The following is a 22,022-nucleotide window of genomic DNA, read 5'->3' on the forward strand; positions in this document are numbered from 1 at the left end:
TTAGGCAACTTGCCAGGGTCGGACAGCTAGGAAGTGTCTGAGGCTAGACATGCTCATGGCCTGGCTCTCAATCTACTAAGGTCACCTCACTGCCCTGTAAGCACTTTTTACAAATATGATCTCATGTAATACATGTACAACCCAATGGAATTGCTTGTCAATTCCAGAAGTGGGGAGGGAGACAACATGAATCATGGAACCTTGGAAAATTTATGTGTAACATTTATTACTAGAATAAAATGAAGATAAAATAATAAAAAAAAACAACCAAATATTTCATAGATTCAAAACTGGCCTGACACTAGTGGCTAAACCCCATTTGCCTACAAAAACAAAACAAAACAAACAAATGCCAAATATGATTTCATTTGATTCATATAATAATCCTGGGAGGAAGATGTTGTTATTACCATTTTACATATGGAGAAACTGAGGCAGAGATGGAAGGACTTGTTCAGGGTCACACAGCTGATGTCTGAGGCCAGGCCCCAGACCTCTATCTACTAGGCAAGCTGAAAAGCATTCAGAGAAAGAGGACCCAGAGGATAAAAGACTTAAAGTTCACGCTATAGTGATAATACATGTATAATCTAGATCGAATTGCTTTGCTAGTTTGGGGAAGAGGGAGGGAAGGGAGGATTGGAGATAATTCAGATCATATAACTTTGGAAAACTTATGTGGAAATTTGTTATTGCATGTAATTGGTCAAATAAATAAATGATTATTTTTTTAAAGTTCATACTATAGAAAGATCATTTGAAAGAACTAGGGTCATTTAGCCTAGAGAAGATAAGACTTGAGGAATTATGAATAACAGTTAAGTATTCAAAGGACAGGGCCATAGAAGAAAGATTTCACTATTCTGCTTGGCTCCAACAGGCAAAATTAGGAGCGACAGATAGGGAAAGAGAAGTAGACATTGCTGAAATAAAGATTTACGCTGGTTATGAGGAATAGTATTTCTAATAATTAGAGGTAACCCACAGTGGAATATTTGGCTTGTGGAGGAGCGAGGGGACAAAGGAGGAAGAAGTAGACAATATTTTCCTGCTGCTAAATTTATTTGTGGTTGGACTTTGAATATTTATATATGTGGTTGCCAGGGATTTAAATTTCTAAATCCCAAATGAATTATTAAAGTAAAATGAATTTATGGTAGTTTATTTACAATAGAGGGAAGATATTAAGGAATGAGAGAGAGAGAAAACTCTGGTTTCCTCTGAGTCAGAAATTTCTAAGCCACAGCCAGGGGAAGAAAGTCTCAAGACAATGGGCCTTTCCCGGAGGCTTCATGCCTCCAGAAAGGTGGGGTCACTAAGACAGCCTTTCACTCACCAACGATGACAAAGAAGTCTGGGTGTCTGTCTTCTGGTTGCTCCTCAAGGGTCTATCTTCCAGTCTCTCCTCCGAGTCAGAATCTCCATCCACATGAAACTTGAATTGAGTATATCTCCCCTCTTCTGGCTTTTTGTCCTCTTTTTAAAGAAACTTTTTCTTTTGTGTCACCTCCCCTAAATTTCACATCTACCAATCATAGCAGACACTTTTCTCCCGGACTGCTCACTCTTTAGTTCTCACCTTCTTTGGTTAGATTTTATCTTTTTGTTTTACTTAACACCTTTTTTGGTAAGTTCACCTTTTGTAGTTACTTAACACCTTTTTGTGGTTAAAATGGGTAGATGTACTTAAAATACTGAGTTATCACCTTTTGGGGATTAAAATATAAAAAGATTGTATATTATAATTCAATCTTCCCAATAAAGGAAGAGCTAATTAGGTAACTTCATTGTTACAATCAGGAGATTACAATTTTATCTTTACAATAAAGGAAGAGCTAAGTATCTTCATTGTTACATCAGGAGATAGCTAAATCCAATATTCACACTGCTCACTGGAGTTCTTCAAGAAAAGATTACCTTCCATTTTAAGCCTGAATCTCTGTGACCCTATTTGGGGTTTTCTTGGCAGACATCTTGGAGTAGTTAGTCATTTCCTTCTCCAGATCTCCATTTGACAGATGAGGAAACAGAGGCTGACAGGGTTAAGTTTCTTGTGCAGATTTGACCTTCAGTCCTCTTGACTCCAAGCCCAGCCCTGCCCTCTACTTTACATACACACCATGTATTTATCTCATATGCAGAGTGATTTGTCTCTCCCACCAGACTGTGAAGTCTTTGAGGGCGGGGAGAGTGTTTTTTTTCCTTTCTTGTATGCTTAGCATGGCATCTAGCACACAGTAGGGGATTAATAAGCACTCTATAATTAACTGATAGATATGAATGACCACTTATTGGACATGCCATGATTTTTTTTTTTAGTCATCAAAATATTTTTATTTGGTCAATTTCAAACATTATTCCTTGGTTACAAAAATCATTTTCTATTCCTCCGTGCCCTCCCTCCACCCCTCCCATAGCTGACACACAATTCCACTGGGTATTACTTGTGTCCTTGATCAGAACCTATTTCCACGTTGTTGGTGTTTACATTTGGATGTTTACCCAGAGTCTACATCCCCAGCCATATCCCTTAAATTCATGTATTCAAGCAGTTGTCTTTCTTCTGTGTTTCTACTACAACAGTTTTTCCTCTGAATGTGGATAGTGTTCTTTCTCGTATATCCCTCCAAGTTGTTCAGGAATACTGCATTGCCACTAATGGAGAAGTCCATGACATTCAATTGTACCACAGTGATAAGTGACTGATAAGTCTCTGTGTACAATGTTCTCCTGGTTCTGCTCCTCTCACTCTGCATCACTTCCTGGAGGTTGTTCCAGTTCCCATGGAATTTCTGCACTTTATTTTTCCTTTGAGCACAATAGTATTCCATCACCAACATATACCACAATTTGTTCAGCCATTCCCCAATTGAAGGGCATCCTCTCATTTTCCAATTTTTTCTACCACAAAGAGCTCAGCTATGAATATTTTTGTACATGCATTTTTCCTTATTATCTCTTTGGGGTACAAACCCAGCAGTGCTATAGCTGGATCAAAGGACAGACCGTCTTTTATCACCCTTTGGGCATAGTTCCAAATTGCCCTCCAGAATGGTTGGATCAATTCACAACTCCACCAGCAATGAATTAGTGTCCCCACTTTGCCACATCCCCTCAAGCATTCATTACTCTCCATTGCTGTCATGTTAACTAATGTGTGTGTGTGAGGGGGTACCTCAGAGTTGTTCTGATTTGCATCTCTCTGATTATAAGAGATTTAGAACACTTTTTCATGTGCTTATTAATGGTTTTGATTTCTTTGACTGAAAATTGCCTATTCATGTCCCTTGCCCATTTTTCAATTGGAGAATGGCTTGATTTTTTGTACAATTGATTTAGCTCTTTATAAATTTGAGTAATTGACCTTTGTCAGAGGTTTTAATTATGAAGATTGTTTCCCAGTTTGTTTTTTCCCTTCTAATTTTGGTTACATTGGTTTTGTTTGTACAAAACCTTTTTAATTTGATGTAATCAAAATTATTTATTTTACATTTTGTGACTCTTCCTAAGTCTTGCTTGGTTTAAAAATCTTTCCATTCCCAAAGGTCTGACATGTATACTATTCTGTGTTCACATAGTTTACTTATAGTTTCCTTCAAGTTATTCACCCATTTTGAATTTATCTTGGTGTAGGGTGTGAGGTGTTGATCTAAGCCTAATCTTTCCCACACTGTCTTCCAATTTCCCCAGCAGTTTTTATCAAATAGTAGATTTTTGTCCCAAAAGCTGGGATCTTTGGGCTTGTCATAGATTGTCTTGCTGAGCTCACTTACCCCAAGTCTATTCCACTGATCCTCCTTTCTGTCTCTTAGCTAGTACCAATTTTTTTTGATCACCACTGCTTTACAGTATAGTTTGAGATCTGGTACTGCAAGGCCACCTTCCTTTGCTTTTTTTTTTCATTATTTCCCTGGATATCCTTGATCTTTTGTTCTTCCAAATGAACTTTGTTATGGTTTTTTTCTAATTCAGTAAAAAAGTTTTTTTGGAATTTTGATGGGTATGGCACTAAATAAGTAAATTAATTTGGGTAGGATGGTCATTTTTATTATGTTAGCTCGTCCTACCCATGAGCAGTTGTTTTTCCAATTGCTCAGATCTAGTTTTAGTTATGTGGAAAGTGTTTTGTAGTTGTGTTCATATAGTTCCTATGTTTGTCTTGGCAGATAGATTCCTAAGTATTTTATATTGTCTAGGGTGATTCTGAATGGAATTTTTCTTAATTCCTGCTGCTGAGATGTGTTAGAGATATATAGAAATGCTGATGACTTATGTGGGTTTATTTTGTATCCTACAACTTTGCTAAAGTTGTTGATTATTTCCACTAGCTTTTTTAGTTGATTCTCTGGGGTCTTTAAGTAGACCATCATATCATCCACAAGGAGTGATAGCTTGGTCTCTTCATTGCCAATTTTAATATCTTCAATTTCTTTTTCTTCTCTAATTGCTACTGCTAGTGTTTCTGTTGTTGTTGTTGGTTGTCTCTTGAACCGAGGATGACGATTGTCTTTGTACGTTTTTGTGCACAAAGACACCTGTGCATGAAGATTTAAGTGGAAAAGTCGATGCACAGAGACAGTCCCACTCTCTTGGCGTTGGAAGCCTGGGTCCATTGGCACAAAAAGTCATTACACCTGGAGACTTCCTCAGCTGCATTGGATGGCCATGTTGTCTTTTGTGCTCCATCACGCCCTAAGCACTCCACAGTGCCTTGCTGCATCGCCACCTCAGCCGTTGAACCTTCTTGTTGGTTTCTTCCACCTGTTCTGCCGAAGCAGTCTTCACATGCTGGGTGAGCAAAGCCCTAGTTCACCAGGGGTCGACGTTGACCTGATGGCTACCCTCACAAGGTTTAGCTGGCCTGTCGAAGCCGTTGCCTGGGGTGTGGCCGCTGCCGCATGCTAGCAGCTACTAGGAGCCACAAGTGAGAGCTGGGTGTCAGGTGAGGGTCAGTGGCTGGAGAGCTGCCCTAGAAGGGCACGACAAGCCCTCCATACCAGAGATATTACCCCTCCCTGAGCACCCCATACACCCCTAGTGTTTCTAGTAGAATGTTAAATAATAGTGGTGATAATGGACATCCTTGTTTCACTCCTGATCTTATTGGGAATGCATCTAGTTTATCCCCATTGCAGATGATGTTGGCTGACGGTTTTAGATAGATACTGTTTATTATTTTTAGGAAAGACCCTTGTATTCCTATACTTTTTAGTGTTTTCAATAGGAATGAGTGTTGTATTTTGTCAAAGGCTTTTTCTGTGTCTATTGAGATAATCATGTGATTTTGTTGGTTTTCTTGTTGATATGGTCAATTATGTGGATGGTTTTCCTAATATTGAACCATCCTTGCATTCCTGGTATAAATCCCACCTGATCATAGTGAATAACCCTCCTGATCACTTGCTGGAGTCTTTTTGCTAGTATCCTATTTAAGATTTTTGCATATATGTTCATTAAGGAGACTGGTCTATAGTTTTCTTTCTCTGTTTTTGACCTGCCTGGCTTTGGAATCAGTACCATATTTGTGTCATAAAAGGAATTTGGTAGAACTCCCTCTTTGCTTATTATGTCAAGTAGTTTGAATAGTATTGGGATTAGCTGTTCTTTGAATGTTTGCTAGAATTCACTTGTGAATCCATCAGGCCCTGGGGATTTTTTCTTAGGGAGTTCTTTGATGGCCTGTTCAATTTCTTTTTCTGATATGGAATTATTTAAGAATTCTATTTCTTCTTCTATTAATCTAGGCAATTTATATTTTTGTAAATATTCATCCATATCACCTAGATTGGCATGTTTATTGCCATATAATTGGGCAAAATAACTTTTAATTATTTCCTTAATTTCCTCTTCATTGGAAGTGAGCTCTCACTTTTCATCTATGATACTGTTAATTTAGTTTTTCTTCTTTCCTTTCTTTTATTAGATTGACCAGATAGATTTATTAGACTTGTCTATTTTGTTTTTTTCAAAATACCAGTTTCTAGTCTTATTTATTAGTTCAATAGTTCTATCACTTTTGATTTTATTAATTTCTCCCTTAATTTTAGGATCTCTAGTTTAGTTTTCTTCTGGGGGGTTTTAATTTGTTCGCTTTCAAGTTTTTTGATTTGCATGTCCAATTCATTGACCTCTGCCCTCCCTAATTTGTTAATATATGAACTCAAGGATATAAATTTCCCCCTGAGTACTGCTTTGGCTGAATCCCATACAGTCTCATCATTGTCATTTTCTTCAATGCAATTATTAATTGTTTCTATGATTTGTTCTCTAACTAACAGATCTTGGAGAATCATATTATTTAATTTCCAATTAATTTTTGATTTGGCTCTCCATTTTTTGGCTCTCATTATTTTTATTGTATTATGATCTTAAAAGGTTACATTTATTATTCCTGCTTTTCTGCATTTATTTGCCATGATTTTATGACCTAGTACATGGTCAGTCTTTGTGAATGTACCATGTGCTGCCAAGAAGGTGTATTCTTTTTTGTCCATATTTATTTTTCTCCATATATCTATTAACTCTAATTTTTCTAAGATTGCATTTGCATCTTTTACCTCTTTCTTATTTATTTTTTTGATTTGATTTATCTAAATTTGATAGTGGTAGGTTCAGGTCTCCCACTAGTACAGTTTTGCTATCTATTTCCTCCTTCAATTCTACTAGTTTCTCCTTTAGAAATTTGGATGCTATACCATTTGGTGCATACATGTTGATTAGTGATATTTCCTCATTGTCTATGCTTCCTTTTATCAGGATGTATTTTCCTTCCCTATCCCTTTTAATCAGATCTATTTTTACTTTCGCTTTGTCAGATATCATGATTGCAACTCCTGCCTTCTTTCTATCAGTTGAGGCCCAATAGGTCTTGCTCCAACCTTTAATTCTGACCTTGTGAGTATCTACCCACCTTAGGTGTGTTTCTTGTAGGCAACATATGTTAGTATTTTGGATTCTAATCCACTCTCCTATTCTTTTATGTTTTATGGGTGAGTTCATCCCATTCACATTCAAAGTTATTATTGTCACTTGTGAATTTCCTACCATTTTGATATCCTCTCCTAGTTTTGTCCTTTCTTCTTTTGATATATCCTTTTAGACCAGTGGTTTACTTTTAGTCAATCCCCCTAATTCCCTCCCTTAATATGCTTCCCTTTCTGGTCCCTCCTTTTTTCCTCCTTGTTTTTTGGAGTCTGTTAAGTTCCATTCCCTCCCTCCTTCCCTCCCTTTTTGTGCTCCCTTCCCCCTACCCCCCTTAGTTTTCCCTTCTCACTTACCCTGTAGGATAAGAAAGAATTCAAGATCCCAATGGATCTAGATGCTCTTCCCTCTCAGAATTGATTTCACTCAGAGTAAGGTTTAAGTATTACCTATTAGCACTCCCTTCCTCTTTGTGTGATAAAGACTATCCTATTTTATTTCTTCAAGTATCTCTTGGTGCCATCTTTGATTTCCCCCTTTCCCTTTTTTTTGCATATTATCTTATAGCTTTTAATGCCCCAATCTCTTCCTATGAATGATTATTCTCATGAATACAATTTTTGAGAGTTGCAAGTAACATTTCCCCAATATATATAATTTGATCTAATTGTAGCCCTTAGAGAAGAGAGTTTGAATAAAAAAAATTTTCCCCTTTCCCTCTCTTTCTCATTTACCTTTTCATGTTTCTCTTGATCTTTGGATTTGGATATCAAACTTTCCACTTAGTTCTGGTCTTTTCTTTCCAATTACTTGGAAATCTTCTATTTTGTTGAATGCCCATACTTTCCCCTGGAAATATATAGTCAATATTGATGGATAGATAATTCTTGGTTGAAGACCCAATTCTCTTGCCTTTCTGAATATCGTGTTCCAGGCCTTGCTGTCCTTTAGTGTGGAACTGCCAGGTCTTGTGTGATCCTGATTGGTGCACCTTGGTATCTGAATTGTCTCTTTTTTGGCTTCTTGTAGAATTTTCTCCTTAGCTTGAAAGTTCTGGAATTTGGCAATTACATTCCTGGGAGTTGTCTTTTGAGGATTTAGTGTAGAGGGTGTTCTATGAACTATTTCAATGTCTATTTTGCCTCCTTGTTCAAGGATGTCAGGGCAGTTTTCTTGGATGATTTCTTGTACTGTGATGTCAAGATTTCTGTTTATTTCTGGCTTTTCAGGTAGACCAATGATTCTCAAATTGTCTCATCATGATCTGTTTTCCTGATCTGTCAGCTTGTCAGTGAGATATTTTATGTTTTCTTCGATTTTGTCAGTCTCTTGACTTTGCTTTATTAATTCTTGCTGTTTTGCAAGATCATTGGTTTCCAGTTGCCCAATTCTGGTCTTTAAGGTCTGGTTTTCTGTTATAATCTTTTGGTTTTCTGCTTTAATCTTTTGGTTTTCCTTTTCAGTTTGGTCTATCCTGCTTTTTGTGGCTTCCAGCTGTTTCTCCAGTTGGGAGTTCTTGTCCTTCAGACTGTTATTTTCTCTTTGATCTATTTCGCACTTTACTTGCCAGAAGGCTTCCATCTTTTTGATAAGCTCCAATTTAAATTCTTCAAGAGCTTGTGGACAATTTCCATTTTTGGGGGGAAGGTTTTTGGTTTATTTGAATTTCCTCCTGTGTTTCCTCTGTAGTCTGGGTTTTTCCTCTGTTAAAGTTTTCCAGAGTCACTGCTTTTTTTTTTTTTTTTGGTGGAGGGTGTTTGTTGGTCCTGGGCACAATTTGCCATCACTGTGGAGGTTTTTACTTCCCTTTTTAGTCAGAAATTTGAGTGAGACCAGCAGGCTCTCTGTGTATGGAGTTAAGGAGCAAGGATTTTGCCTGAGGCAAGCTCTTGAATCTCAGCAGCTTCAGCTGTTTGCTGCCCTTCCCAAGAGCACCCATGGTCTGTGCTCCCCAGCCCACTGGGTTTTCAGGTGTATCTGCTCTCAGGGGTAGATCCTTGGTGGTCTTAGCTCCCAAGACCTAGAGGTTCCCCCTTACTCACTTTAGAGGTACCCCTCACTCACTTGCTGATTCTGGCACTTACTTTCTCTGAGCGCCCAAGATCTGTGTTCCCCCACCCTCCCGCCAGGGTTTTGGGTGTAACTGCTCTCAGGGAGGTCCTTGGTGGTTTTACTCAGCTCCCAAGACCTAGAGGTGCCCCTTTCTCACTCACTGATTTGGCATGCACTGGCTCTGAGTGCCGAAGGTCTGTGCTCCCTTGCCCACCCACTGGGTTTTTAGGTGTAATTGCTCTCAGGGGTAGGTCCTTGGTGGTCTTAGTCAGCTCCCAAGACCTAGAGGTGCCCCTCGCTCACTCACTGATTCTGGCGGGCGCCAGCTCTGACTCTGGCTCTGTAGATGGGGTGGGGGATGGGAGATCAGCTCACATTTGGGTGGGAGCTTTTTCACCTCCTTATAGTGTGGAAATGCCCAAATCCCATGTACCTTCAATGCTGCGCCCTATAGTAGAGTCCCTTCATTCTTATGAAAATGTTTTTTTGGGTCTTTTGAGGTAGTCTATATTGGTGGGTCTGAAGAGAAGAAGCATCCTGCGTCTAGACTGCCGCCATGCTTACCTGGAAGTCCATGCCATGATTTCTTGCTACATGATCTCTACAGTCCCAGTTCTGAGATTTAGGGACCTCTAATATTTTCTCCCACCCATTCCCTCTCTCCACTCACCCAGGCACCACTCATCCTAATTCAAGTCATCATTCCCCTTTGCCTGGATGATACCAGGCAATACTTGTTTAATAATTGGCCTCTTTGTTTCCCGTCCCTATTTTCTCCAATCTATCCTAACAGCTGTCAAAAGAATCTTTCTAGGGCTGCTAGGTGGCTTGTGGATTGCAATGTAGGCCTAGAGATAGGAGTTCTTGGCTTCAAATCTGACCTCAGGCACTTTCTAGCTATGTGACTTTGGGCAAGTCATTTAACCCTAATTGCCTAGTCCTCACTCTTCTGCCTTGGAACTGATACTTAGTATCAATTATAAGACAGAAAGGGAAAGAGTTTTTAAAATAGAAAAGAGGAAAGGAAAGGAAAAAAGATCTTTTAAAGTGATTTTATCACTCTCTTCCCTGCTCAAGAAGTTGCAATGACTCCCTACTGCCTCTAGGACAAAATACAAATTTCTTAGCTTGGCAATCAAAGCCCTTCACAGCTTGGCTCCAGACATCTCACCTTATTCCCCTTCATCCACTCAATATTCTAGCCCAAATGTCCCACTTGACTCCATCTCAGACTTCCTCTCATGCATAATTGGAATTAGTCTGCATCCTGTCTCTTTCTTCTACTTCCCAAAGTCCTTGATTTACATCAAAGCACCCCTCTGGTGCCTTCTTCTATAAGAAGCCTTTTATGCTCTACTTATTTTTTTTAACTCTTACCTTCTATTTTAGAAATTTATATTTCTATATAATATTTATATTTCTATATTTCTATATTTCGTATTGGTTCCAAGGCAGAAGCGTGGTATGGGCTAGACAATTGGGGTTTAAGTGACTTGTCCAGGGTCACACTGCTAGGAAGTGTCTGAGGCCAGATTTAAACCCTGTATCAAGGCCTTGTTCTCCATTACCCAGCTGCCTTTCTCCCCCCTACTTACTGATGATCTAAGCAGCATTTAGTGCTGGTTGAATATTATATTTATATTATGTATTTAAATAGCATCATTAAATTATTATTATAAGCAGCTATAACATTAAATTTATTATTATTTATTAATATCAGTGGATAGAACCAAGCCTGGAGATGGGAGGTCCTGTATTCAAATCAGAATTCCACTATTACCTGGGTGGTCTTGGACTAGACATTTAACCCCAGTTGCCTAGCCCTTATCACTCTTTTGCCTTGGAACTGATATTTGTATGATTCTAAGATAGCAAGTAAAGGTTTAAGAAAAGTCCCAGAGGCAGTTCTACCTTATGAACATCCCGCTTCCTGCGGCCGTACTTTTGGCACAGGTTGTTCACCACTCCCTACTTACCAGTCTCAGCCTCCTTAAAAGCAAAGCTCATCTCTTCCTCATCTCCCCAGGCATTAGCATGCTGTCCCACTTTTGAAATTAGTTTGTACCACCATATTTTTATATGAAAGGGGCTTTCATTTTTGCATGTCTCCCCTGCATGTATTAGACACCTAATGTATACTGAATGAAGAATTCATTTACATAGCATGTTCATGTTTGCCAAGCGTTTTCCATACTTTCTTTGGAACGGGTTGTATATGTTGTCACTTTTCAGTTGTACCTGACTACTTGTGACCCTTTTTGAGGTTTTCTTGACAGTCCAGGAGGGATTTGCCATTTTCTTCTTCACCTCTGTTGACAGCTCAAGAAACTCAATAGTCAATAAGGTTGTGACTTGCCTAGGACCACATAGCTCCTAAGTGCCTGAAGCCTGACTAGAACTCAGGAAGATGAGTCTTCTTACTCCGGACCTGCACTCAGATCCACTGTCCCATCTAGCTCTGTGTTGGGGTTGTGTAGGTCTAGTTACACAAGCCAGCACTTCACTCAAGGCCTGGCCTGTGTGATCTACTCAATCAGCATTTGGTACCACCGAGACTATGGAGGTCCAGTGGCCAATGGTCAAACACTGTCCATCCCCACCCCAATCTTTCCCTCCCATCCCTCCATTTTTGATCCACAGAGGCTTCTCCAAAATTGTATTACCTGGCTTCACATTCTCTCTCCACTTTATCATAGTTTTTAAGAGCTGAATGATACCACAGAGATCATCTATCAACTTTTTTACACTTGAGGGATCTGAGGTCCAGAGGGAGAGAAATGACTTGCCTGTGGTCCCACAAGAAGTGAGAACCAGAATTGTGATTTGAACTCAGATCCTTTGACTCCAATGCTGCACCAGACTGCTTGCTTCTTGGCAGTGGTACAGCTGGAGCCCAAAGGAGGAAGGGACTGAACCTTCTATATAGTGTGTATTATTTGAGCTTAGTGATCAACACATTGGTGTCTCCTACTGGAACAAAAACAGAGGGTTTCATTTTTGTTATTTTATTCTTTGCATCCACCAGTGTCTAGCACACATCAGGAGCTTAAAACAGTATTATAAACCTCAGATTATTCTGGGAGCAGCTGGATAAAGGATGTCATCCAAGAAACAAATGAGTGGCAAAAAAAATGAGCTGCCCATTGTAGGTCAAATCCAGGGAACAGGCCAGAAGTCACTCCTGATACAACTAAGACAAAATGCTAACTAGCCAGGCTGGTGGCATTTAAGGTCTTGATCATATATTTCAGACTATCTGGTTTATTTGCTGCTTAGAATTTTGACAGGTGACCTCCAGGCTATAAACACAGATAGGATGCACTATGTCATCTTAACAAAATTGTAAAAATCCATACGTTTTAGAATTGACAATGGGTTCCAAGGCCTGAGGGTGGTAAACAGGGTTAAGTGACTTGTCCAGGGTTACCTTATCTAGGACAGTGATGGCAAACCTTTCAAACAGTGCCCACCCTCACCCCCGAGGGAGGTAGCACTTCCACTGGGCTGCTGGGTGGATGAAATGAGAAATGTCCTTGGTGAGTGTAGAGAGGAGAGTGACCCCAGTGCTCCATTTCCCTCCAGCTCTGCCACCTGTGAGCTACCTACCTTACCCCCTGTGCACTCCCAATGGGCTGCTGAGCAGGAGTGGGGGACGTGGAAAAATGTCTTCAGGTATGGCAGAGGGGAGGAGAGTAGCTCTGCCCTAGTCCCTCTGCCATTCTACTAACAAACTGGGGGGGGGAGGATTGCAAGTGTGCCCATGGAAAGCACTCTGCATGCCATCTCTGGCACCCATGCCACTGATTCACCATCACTGATCTAGGAAGTGCCCGAGGACATATTTGAATTCTGCTCCTGATGCTTTATTCACTAAGTCACCTAACTATCCTTATGTCCACTTTCTAGAATTCTTGCTTTTCTTGAAAAAACCCATGGAGCTTTCCTTAAGCTCCCTAGTTTCTGTGCTCTTGCCTGGGTCTCTCTGGATTAATGTATCATGTGCTCCCTGAGGGCAGGGACGTTTTTGCAATTTTATCTCAAGTGCCTAGCATATTAGATTGTTGAAAATTGACAATGTTGAATTGAATCAATCGGATGGTGTGAGGGCAGTTATACATTTTCACTTGTAATATACTCCTGGAGTCACAAAATAATGTTAGGGGGGCAATTGTGTGGCTCAGTGAATTGAGAGCCAGGCCTAGAGATGGGAGGTCCTGGGTTCAAATGTGGCCTCAGACACTTCCTGGCTGTGTGATCTTGGGCAAGTCCCTTAACTCCCATTGCCTAGCCCGTACCACTCTTCTGCCTTGGAACCAATACACAGTATTGATTTTAATGGAAGGTAGGGGTTTAAAAAACAAAACACTAGGCTTGGAAGGGTCCTTAGTGAGCTCCTAGTCCAACACAGCATCTAACGTATTAAAAAGAGCAGACAGAAAGTGACTTAAAGTGTCCATTTTTTACATCCAATGGCTCAGCACTGTTTACTACTTCTTCCTTGTTATATACATATACCTAACCAGCTTTCTCTAGGAAGCACCATCCATTGGATGCTCAGAAAGAGATTGGCCCTGGGTCACTGGAAAGGAACTCTAGAATATTTCTGACCATAGAAGAGATGCAGAATCTTCAAACATCATTGAAGTCCTCTTTTTTTGGGGGGGGGGGTATAGTTGCTCACCTCTAGAGGAAAGCACCCATGCTAAAGATATTCCACATCTTTGGAAGTACCAAAGCAATATTGTTCTAGCTTAGCACTGCCTCCTTTGACCCAGAGAATGTGCCAGACTTTGAAGTATTAAGTATCAAGCAGGGTTAGTGCTCACATTGGGCACAATTGCTGCCATATCAGAAGTGGTGTATCTATTGACAACATATGGAAACAAGGTGTGAAAAAGATTTGTGAATCTTAGAGCACTTCAGGCTTCAGCTATTTATTAATCAGTACAGTGGGTGCTGGGCTAGGAGCCCACAGACCTAAAGTCTGATGACTATTCCACAATGACCTTGGAAAAATTTTTTTTGCCCTGAGCTGCCATCTCCTTATCTGTAAAATATGGGACAGTGGTGCCTGGCCAACCTCAATCAGAGGGACGCTGCGAGAAACAAATGAGCTCTTAAATGTGAGCACACTCAGAAAGAGCTCCAAGGAGCCATGGGAACTCTTCTAACAAAGAGGCCACTGGTCTGGGAATTGGGGAACCCCAACTCTGGTCTTGCCTTGGTTGCAAATTCACTTAAAAGGTCTTGGGCTTTTCCCTTTCTGGGTCTCAGTTTCTTCTAGGGGAAAGTGTCAACAGAATTCTAAGGTCCTTCCAGCTCCGACAGTCTATGTTCTAAGGGCCCTTGTCATCGATGTTCTGAGCCAGCCCTCTTTCCTCTTTCCAGTAAGTAGAAAACATCCCACTTTTCTTCATTCACTGCTTCTGTGATGTTAATCTTTAGAAAGGCTAGGGCTGGACTCGGATGGCCCCAGAAATCCTTCTCGAGCTCTATGACCCTCTGGATTTTGCATTTCCGTGAAGGGGCATAGGTGTGGGTATGGAGGCACTGCCTGATCCCAGCCTGTCTCCTTCCACCCCGCCCTCGCTCTGGCCATTTGTGCAGGTCACTGCAAAATGACAGGTGATGATAATCAACATGATTCCAAGAGACTAAATGAGGTCCAAGGGCCTCTTGAGCTTTTAAATCATACCGCTCTATGATTTGAAGGAACTAACCAGGACAGAATTGGAGGGGATCACATGCCAAGTGCAAACCCTGTAAACACCCAAGTGTGGAGAGCCCAGTCAGGGCACAGCTTGGCCCCTGGTAAAGCCAGGGCTGGCCACCCGGGAGCATCAGCAGAAAGCAGGTTCAAAATGAGCCTGTGGGGCCCAAAGCTTATGTCCTGGGGAGCTGCCTTCCAAAGCCTCCCCTCTCCTTCCATAAATTCCACATCCACACCTAGAACAAAATGTTTTTTAATCAATTGCATCATCACCCTCACTCTGCTGGGGTAAGGGGGGGGGGGGGCAGAGGAACAAAAATATTCTGCTCCTGCCCAAGTGGACAGTAAGGCTTTTGTGTTTCTTCCACACTGTGGGGGGTGGGGGTGGGGGAAGAGAGAGGAAGGGAGCCCTGGGCTGGAGCAGAGTGAGTGATCAGGAAAGCTAAGGGGTGATGCCAGGCCTCACCTCCCCAGGGAGCCCTGCCTTCCCCCCTCCCTCTCCGGGCTAGAGAAGTCGGGGAAAAGAGAGAAGAGATCAGGTCCCAGCAGCAGCTGTCTCCTTCACCAATAAATATACTTCATTACCAAGCAAGGACAGGAAGGAGGAAAGGGAGGGGCGAGGGAAAGAAAGTGGGGAGAAGCTGCCCCTTGCCTTGCTGGAAGTGAAGCTGTAGAAAGAGGCCCCCAGACCTTTACTGTCCATCTTCCCTCCTACACTACCTCCCAATTTTATTTTTAAAACAATGAAATGGATTTAAAAATGATCCCCAGCCTTGCTACCCAGCAGAGACAGGGGTTCAGAGGGGGTCCTCCCTCCAAAGGGTCATGTGGCTGGAGCCTATATCTTGGAGAACGGCATCCACTTTCCCAAGTGTCCTTGGTTTGGAGATGGGGAGGAGCATGGGCCTGAGGAGCAGTGGGGTAAAGCACTCTATGGGGAGAGGAGGGCTTGGCAGCAAAGGTGAGTTAGACCCCCTTTCTACCCAAAGCTGGCTGAGCCTCAGTTGCCTTTTTCCGAGGGCACATGTGGGTGTCCTTGTGTGGTGGGGCGGCCCCTGCAGAGCGGGAGACCCACAGAAAAGCTGTCATTTCCTTGGTGGTCAGGCTCAGCACAACAGGAAACTAGAGGGAATGGGAAAGGAAGAGAGAACTCCACAGCTGGGAGGGGTGGTGGAACGGAGCCCTTGTGTAGCAGTATGCTTAGCCTGGATGTCGAAAGAGATGAGGGGCAGTGGAAGGGGAGGATGACGAGAGGCTCTGGGGCAGAGGTCACAGTGAGGCCAAGCAGAGTTGGAGAGGGGGCATTAGCTAGTGAAAGGCTATTCTCTGCCAGGGCCAGTGGCTCTAGGCCTCAACCACTTTCCCAGGAAGAGAAAGGGAATGAGTTAATTGAGGCTGCCTGTGAGAGAGCTGAGGGCCAGGACATTCGTGGGGACCAAGAAGCTCCCCTCCTATGAGGCTGGATAAACCAGCCAGGGTGGGTTGAGGTTTCTCTTTCCCTGTCTGCTCCCACCACCTTAGGACCCTCCCTATAGGGAGGATGTGAACAGGAATGCTGAGCAGATGCTAGACTTGGCCAAGGCCTCATCCCTGAGCCCCCTGGAGGACATAGGGAGACAGGCCAGTTCTCCAGGGATTCAAGGGCAAAAACTGACCACAGCCAAGGGCATTCATAGCCCAAGATTCCTTCTTCACACACCGTGATCCCCTCTGTAGTCAGAGAAGGGCTCCACTAACTGGGGCTACATTCTTGCCCTCACACATGCCTTAGCCCCTTTCCTAGCAGCCTGACACCAGAGGACTTGCTGCTAAGGGCAGGAGGAGGAAGACTGCTGGAAGAAGCTTCTGCTCTGGGCCTGGGGCTGCCACCCCCAAGAGTCTGGAAGCCAATGAGTTGTACTGTCCCCCACCCTCCACCCCCAAACAAACAAACAAAACAGAGTGGGGGAGCCTGGAGGGGGATTAAAAAAAAAACCCAAAAACAAAAAGAAAAACCAAAACCAAACCCCTCCTCCTCCTCTTCCTCCTTCTCCTCCTCCTCTGTGAGGAGATGGGAGGCATGGGCTGGGCCTTAGCTGGGCCGGCATTGGACCTGGCCCTCAGAGCTGTCCTCATCGTCAGAAGCCCCAGCGCCTCCACTGCTCAGGCCTGTGATCCGATAGCCCATGTTGAGGAGCATCACTTCTAGGGGATCAGCATTCATCCGGCGCTGGTTGGCCTGAGAAGCCCCCTCCATGTCCTCGACCACTCGTCCCGTGAGGTCTTCACTCTGAGGAGGGGACAGGAGGGTAGAAAAAGGGAGAACATGGGTTGAGAGGGAAGCAAGTTCCACCTATTTCCTACCTGGGAGAAATGGGCCTAGAGAAACCCTGCTCTAAGGGACAAAGGCCTGAGCTGAGACTTGCTGTGGTGGCAATGGCCGCCCCTGCTGTCAAGCTGTCAACCTCAAAGACTGAGCAAGAGTCTTTCTGACTGTCTTATGGAGCCTGCTGGGTTTCCTGGTAAAAGTGGGGGCAAATTCTACTTGCAGTGAGAAAACTGTCTGATTTCCAAGAGAAGAGGGAAAAGCACAGGGGCCAGCCTAGAAGGGACAGTCTACATAAGCCACGCGTCCCATAGAGCTCTTGAGTCCAAAGAATCCAAACACTGGCTCACTTCTCCAGGAATTTTTCCCTGACTTTCTAGGTGTACGACTGTGGACAGGTAACTTCATCTCTCTGATCATATCCCTTACAATGTTTACACTCCCAGGGCTGTATGGTCAGTCTTTAAGGACACAAGAAATGTGAATCATTGGGCTGACTTCCTTTGGCTTCCAAGGCTCTTACAGCACTCCCTTCCCTCTAAGGGGCGCTGCTCATTTCAGCACTCAATGAATTGTTTCACATGCACAGCCAGTTCCGTCTGCACTTTGAGGCTGTAAGCTACTCTCAGGAAGGGATTAGCTCTTAGTTCTCTGCTATCTTCCTCAGGGATGGAAATGGCAGGGGCTTGATCAATTCTGGGAGAAATGAGGCTCCTCAGAGAGGGGAAGACAAAGATGATAGAATTTCTCAAGGTTTCCCTCAAAACAACATGGAGAGGGATGTACAGGGTTTTCCTTCTGAAAAGGAGGCTCAGGATGCTTAAGATGACCCAGTTAGGAAGGGCCAAGAGTTGGGGAATGGATTCAGGCCTTTTCATTCCAAGACCACACCCAGATCTCTCTCTCTCCTCTGCCCCTTACCTCTGGCCGAGGATTCCAGAGCCTCACAACAGGGTCGATGCCGCTGGTGGCTAGGAAGCAGTAGCTGGGATGGGGCTGCAGGCAGTTGACGATGGACTCATCCCCCTGGAGCACACGCACCAAGTTGGTAGTCTCCTTCTCCCAGATGAAGAAGGAGCCGTCATCAGAGCCACTGACGATATACTGTGCATTGCTGGGGGAGGAAAGGAGGAAATCCATCACTGTGGGTAGTCACTACCAGCATTCACAATCTTACAACCTTGACTTTAGTTCCAGAAGCTGTTGGGATTCCAGACTTGAGGAGCAGAGAGAAATAGAATATAGTAATAGAGGAAAGGGCCAGGGGAGCCCCCAAGTATTGCTCTACTCTAAACTACCATATTTTGATAATGAATAATAAGAATAAACCATTTTTATGAAAACAGCCTTGGGAGTGTTATAGATAAGGAAACTGACTCTGAGGTGGCAGGATCCGAACCCAAGTCTCTGAACTCCAATCCACTTTCTTCCACACCACCACCATAAACATACTTTGGACTTTTCCACCTCTGTACCTTCCTCATGCTGTTCCCTGGGCCTGTGACGTCTTCCTTAAGCCTTCTTCACCTGATGAATTCCTATCCATTTTCTTAAAATAGAATTTATTCCCAAGTATCTCAGCCTCTCCTTCTCCTCCCTGCACCACAGAAGGTATCACTTGACAAAGATATGCACATATATTGTGATTCTATTAATCAGTTCATTCTCTGGAGGTGGACATTCAAAAATCATTCTTCAAATATTAATTCTGAAGCTATATATAATGTTCTCTTGGTTCTACTTGTTACATTTTCCATTACTTCACATAGGAGTTTCCAAATTGTTTTTTAAATTAACCTTCTCATTGTTTTTTACAGCACAGTGGTATTCTGTCACATTTATATACCACAACTTGGTCAGCTATTTCCCAAATGATGTTGATCCCCTTGATGTCCAGCTATTTGCCACTACAAAAAGAACTGCCATAAATATTTCGGAATATATAGGTTCTCTTTTTTCCCCTGATCGCCTTGGGTACAGTTTTAGAACTTTCTGGGCATAATTCCAAATTGCTCTCCAAAATGGTGGGAAAACAACAGTATATTAGTATCCTCCTATGCAGTTTTTAAAAGCCAATTCAAATGCTACCTCCTCCAAAAAAAGGAGTTATGTGACCAAATAAGAGAATAGCTGCCCAATGCTTTGCAAATGTTAAAGCATTACATAAATACTGGTGGCAGTGGTCATTATTGAGGATTCCCTGTTCCCTTGGCCCAAGACTGGCCACCCCTCTAGAACTCAGTCAGGCCTTGTTTTGTACTTCAGAATAATACATGCTAGCACAGGGTTCTTGCCCAGGAGAAGGCATTCATAAATGAGATGATCTCACTGTGTGGTATTCTTTTCCTCCCCAGGCCCCTCATCTGGTACCTCCTACAGGACTAGGCACACAGGGTTCCCAGCACTGATTTCAGGGGCTCCCTTTCCAAATCCCAGTAGGGCCAGGTTCTAAAAGTCCTTACTGGCTCTCCTCTAGGGTAAGGAAAGCCAGCTTGGTGTGCACAGAGGCTTCTGTCCTCCTGCCACTGGCCAGGGCTCGGAGTAGAAGGAATCCCAACTCACAGACCTGCCGAAGAAGTTTGCTTCCTTGATGTCTGTGGTGGTATTGCAGTGCCCACAGTACCGGAACTGGTAGTCATAGCTCCGCTCCCGCAGGACCATCTCGTCCTCTGAGATGGAGTCCTTTCGGCTGGTGCTCCTCAATCGGACAGGACCACCACTCTTCTTCTCCTCTGTGGGGAGAAGGAGGCAGAGACGATGAGCAGCCTGCTCTGCTTTCAGCCCGGATGCTTTGTACAAAACTTGGTCTCAGTGCCAGGACAGAGCTCACCAAGAACAAGGACGGAGGGACATTTCTGGGTGGGGCTGAATCAGATTTACTGGAGGTGGCCACAATGAACAATAGTGTGGAGGACAGAGAAGCCTCTCCCTAAGATTCTTCCTTCCTGCCCTGTAGGGGAAGAGGGCTTGGGTACTCACTAGTCATCATTAGGACTCAAGGAAATTTGGACACTGGCTAGGAGGGGTCCCAGCTGTCTAGGGCCTAGATAACTCCAGGACTTCATGCATGTGAAGTCTCAACAGAGAATGTAAGCTCCTTGATAAGAGGGCTTGTTTTTTGTTTCTTTGCATCCATGGGTCTTGCACATAGTAGGTGTTTGTTGGCCCAAACTGAACTGCCATTCTCATTTTACAGAACAGGCAAGTAAGTTCCAGAGAGATTTAATACTTTGCTAAGGACCCCAATCAAGAAAATGGTCCAAGTCTCTTGCCTTCATAGCAACACAAGCTGGGATAAGACTAACACCAGCCCAAAACAAGATGTGCAGAGGGAAGCACACACAGGAGACCTGCACTTGGAGCCTGACTTTGTTGAGAACTGCGGGACAATGGGAAAGTCACTGCCCCCTCTGGGTTTTTGTTGGACCAGATGATCTCCAAGACCCTTCTGAAATCTTTGCCTAGGCCTTGAGCCCAACTTAATTCTGTCCTTGATGATGTCTGGCTCAGAGATAAAGCAGAAGGAAGGTATTGGCACAGGTAGGGTTAAGTAGCAATACAAACCTGAGAATCATTGTGTCTCTCTGGGCTTGGCTCCATCACCCACTCCACTTACCGCTATCGCTCTTAGAGAAGAGGGCTGCAGTGATGTCTCGGCCTAGAGCATCACAGGCACTGCTGTGGGCCTGCTCTGGGAATTTCCCTTTGAAGTCATCCAGACACTCCAGGGCCTCAGCCACATACTTGAGCTCAAAGAGGCATCGGGCTAGGCGGAAATGAGCCTTCAAATGGCAAGGGTTCAGGGAGATGGCCCTGAGGCAATCCCTCAGGGCATCATAGTGGTCCCCATCCCTAAGGAGACAGGATAGCACAGGCAGGTGAATGGAGGCAAGAGAAAAGAGGGAAGAAATGATACCTTCACTAGTCCCTTTATTCCCCCTAAGCCCAAACCTTGGCCTAACTAGGAACAGGGCTAGGAAGCAGTGAGGGTCAAACCCCTGGGGGGTAGAAGTTCCCCTTTCATTTTTTCCTGTCCCCAACCTATATCTTCTTTCCAATCTCATTTAGGGAGCTCACTGGGGCATTCTAGCTAGCTCGTGGACAGGTGATGGAGGACTTCAGAGAAGAAAAAAACCCCATTATCAAGTGTAGAAGTGAAGGGGTCTTGAAAGATTGAGGTCTTGGCTATGGCTCTGTCACTGACTGTGTGACCTTGGTCAACTCATTTCACCTCTCTGGGTCTCAGTTCTTTTCTTTGTAAAATGAGAGAGTTGGCTCAGAGAGCCTGATGCCAAAGAGACCCCTTTGAATTCTGGTTTGAACCTTAGCAGTGAATCATGGGAGTCCCAACTTTTGGGAGAGACAATTTTCCTAACTACAAATGGAGATATCCCCTGTAGGAGGCCTAGAAGGATGGAATGAGAGAATCCAAGCCCAGCAGTCTCCTCATCTCAGCTATTAATGGCTCTCTAGAGGCTGGGCCCCCAGCCTCAATTGGCTAATCTAGGATTCTCTATTTCCCAGCCTTCCTCTCCAAAACGTGAGGCATATCCAAGAAAAGAGCCAAATGACTCCTAGTTTGCAAGCAAGCACATGCCTTGACAACAAGAACAAGGCAAGGCTGCCCCCTGGTGGGCAAACATCCCAAAGGCATGCTGCCATCCCAGACACCATCCATCCACTTGCTCCTTTTCAGAAGTCTCTTCTTTCTGCCAACAGTTCCTCAGTGGGAAGTGGAGGAGGCCTAGCATAGGGTGAGGGTAAGGGAGTACACATAAATCTCAGGGGACGCTGTCTCGGAGGGCTTCTCTCCCTCTACCAGTCAATCTATACGCTTTAAAATGCTGGCCTTGGTTAACTGTGGAGGAGAAAGGGAATGAGGCCAGCAGAGGGCCACAGCAGAAGGCCTGGGAGCACTTTATCCCTATTAATATTTTTGTCCTCCTGGAAAGCCATAGCACCCCCTCTTCTCCACCCAAACCTGTTCAGAGACAGAGGATAAGGTCATAGTGCACGCCAAACTGCTTTGCACAG

General features: G+C 43.6%; 1 protein-coding gene across 3 annotated transcripts in view; it reads right to left on the reverse strand.

Annotated features, from left to right (window-relative positions):
- Positions 1-14,920: 14,920 nt before the first annotated feature.
- Positions 14,921-22,022, reverse strand: part of WDTC1 (WD and tetratricopeptide repeats 1) — a 77,725-nt gene continuing 70,623 nt past the window's right edge. For all 3 annotated transcript variants that reach the window (XM_007491383.2, XM_001363835.3, XM_056795463.1), the window contains 4 exons: positions 20,605-20,840; positions 19,555-19,720; positions 17,910-18,102; positions 14,921-16,952 (listed from right to left, as the gene is read on the reverse strand). In XM_007491383.2, coding sequence (XP_007491445.1) covers positions 16,755-16,952; positions 17,910-18,102; positions 19,555-19,720; positions 20,605-20,840 — 793 coding nt within the window. In that variant the 3' untranslated portion in view covers positions 14,921-16,754. The remainder of the gene's footprint in view (positions 16,953-17,909; positions 18,103-19,554; positions 19,721-20,604; positions 20,841-22,022) is intronic.

Source organism: Monodelphis domestica, chromosome 4, assembly GCF_027887165.1.
Source record: "Monodelphis domestica isolate mMonDom1 chromosome 4, mMonDom1.pri, whole genome shotgun sequence".
NCBI lineage: Eukaryota > Metazoa > Chordata > Mammalia > Didelphimorphia > Didelphidae > Monodelphis > Monodelphis domestica.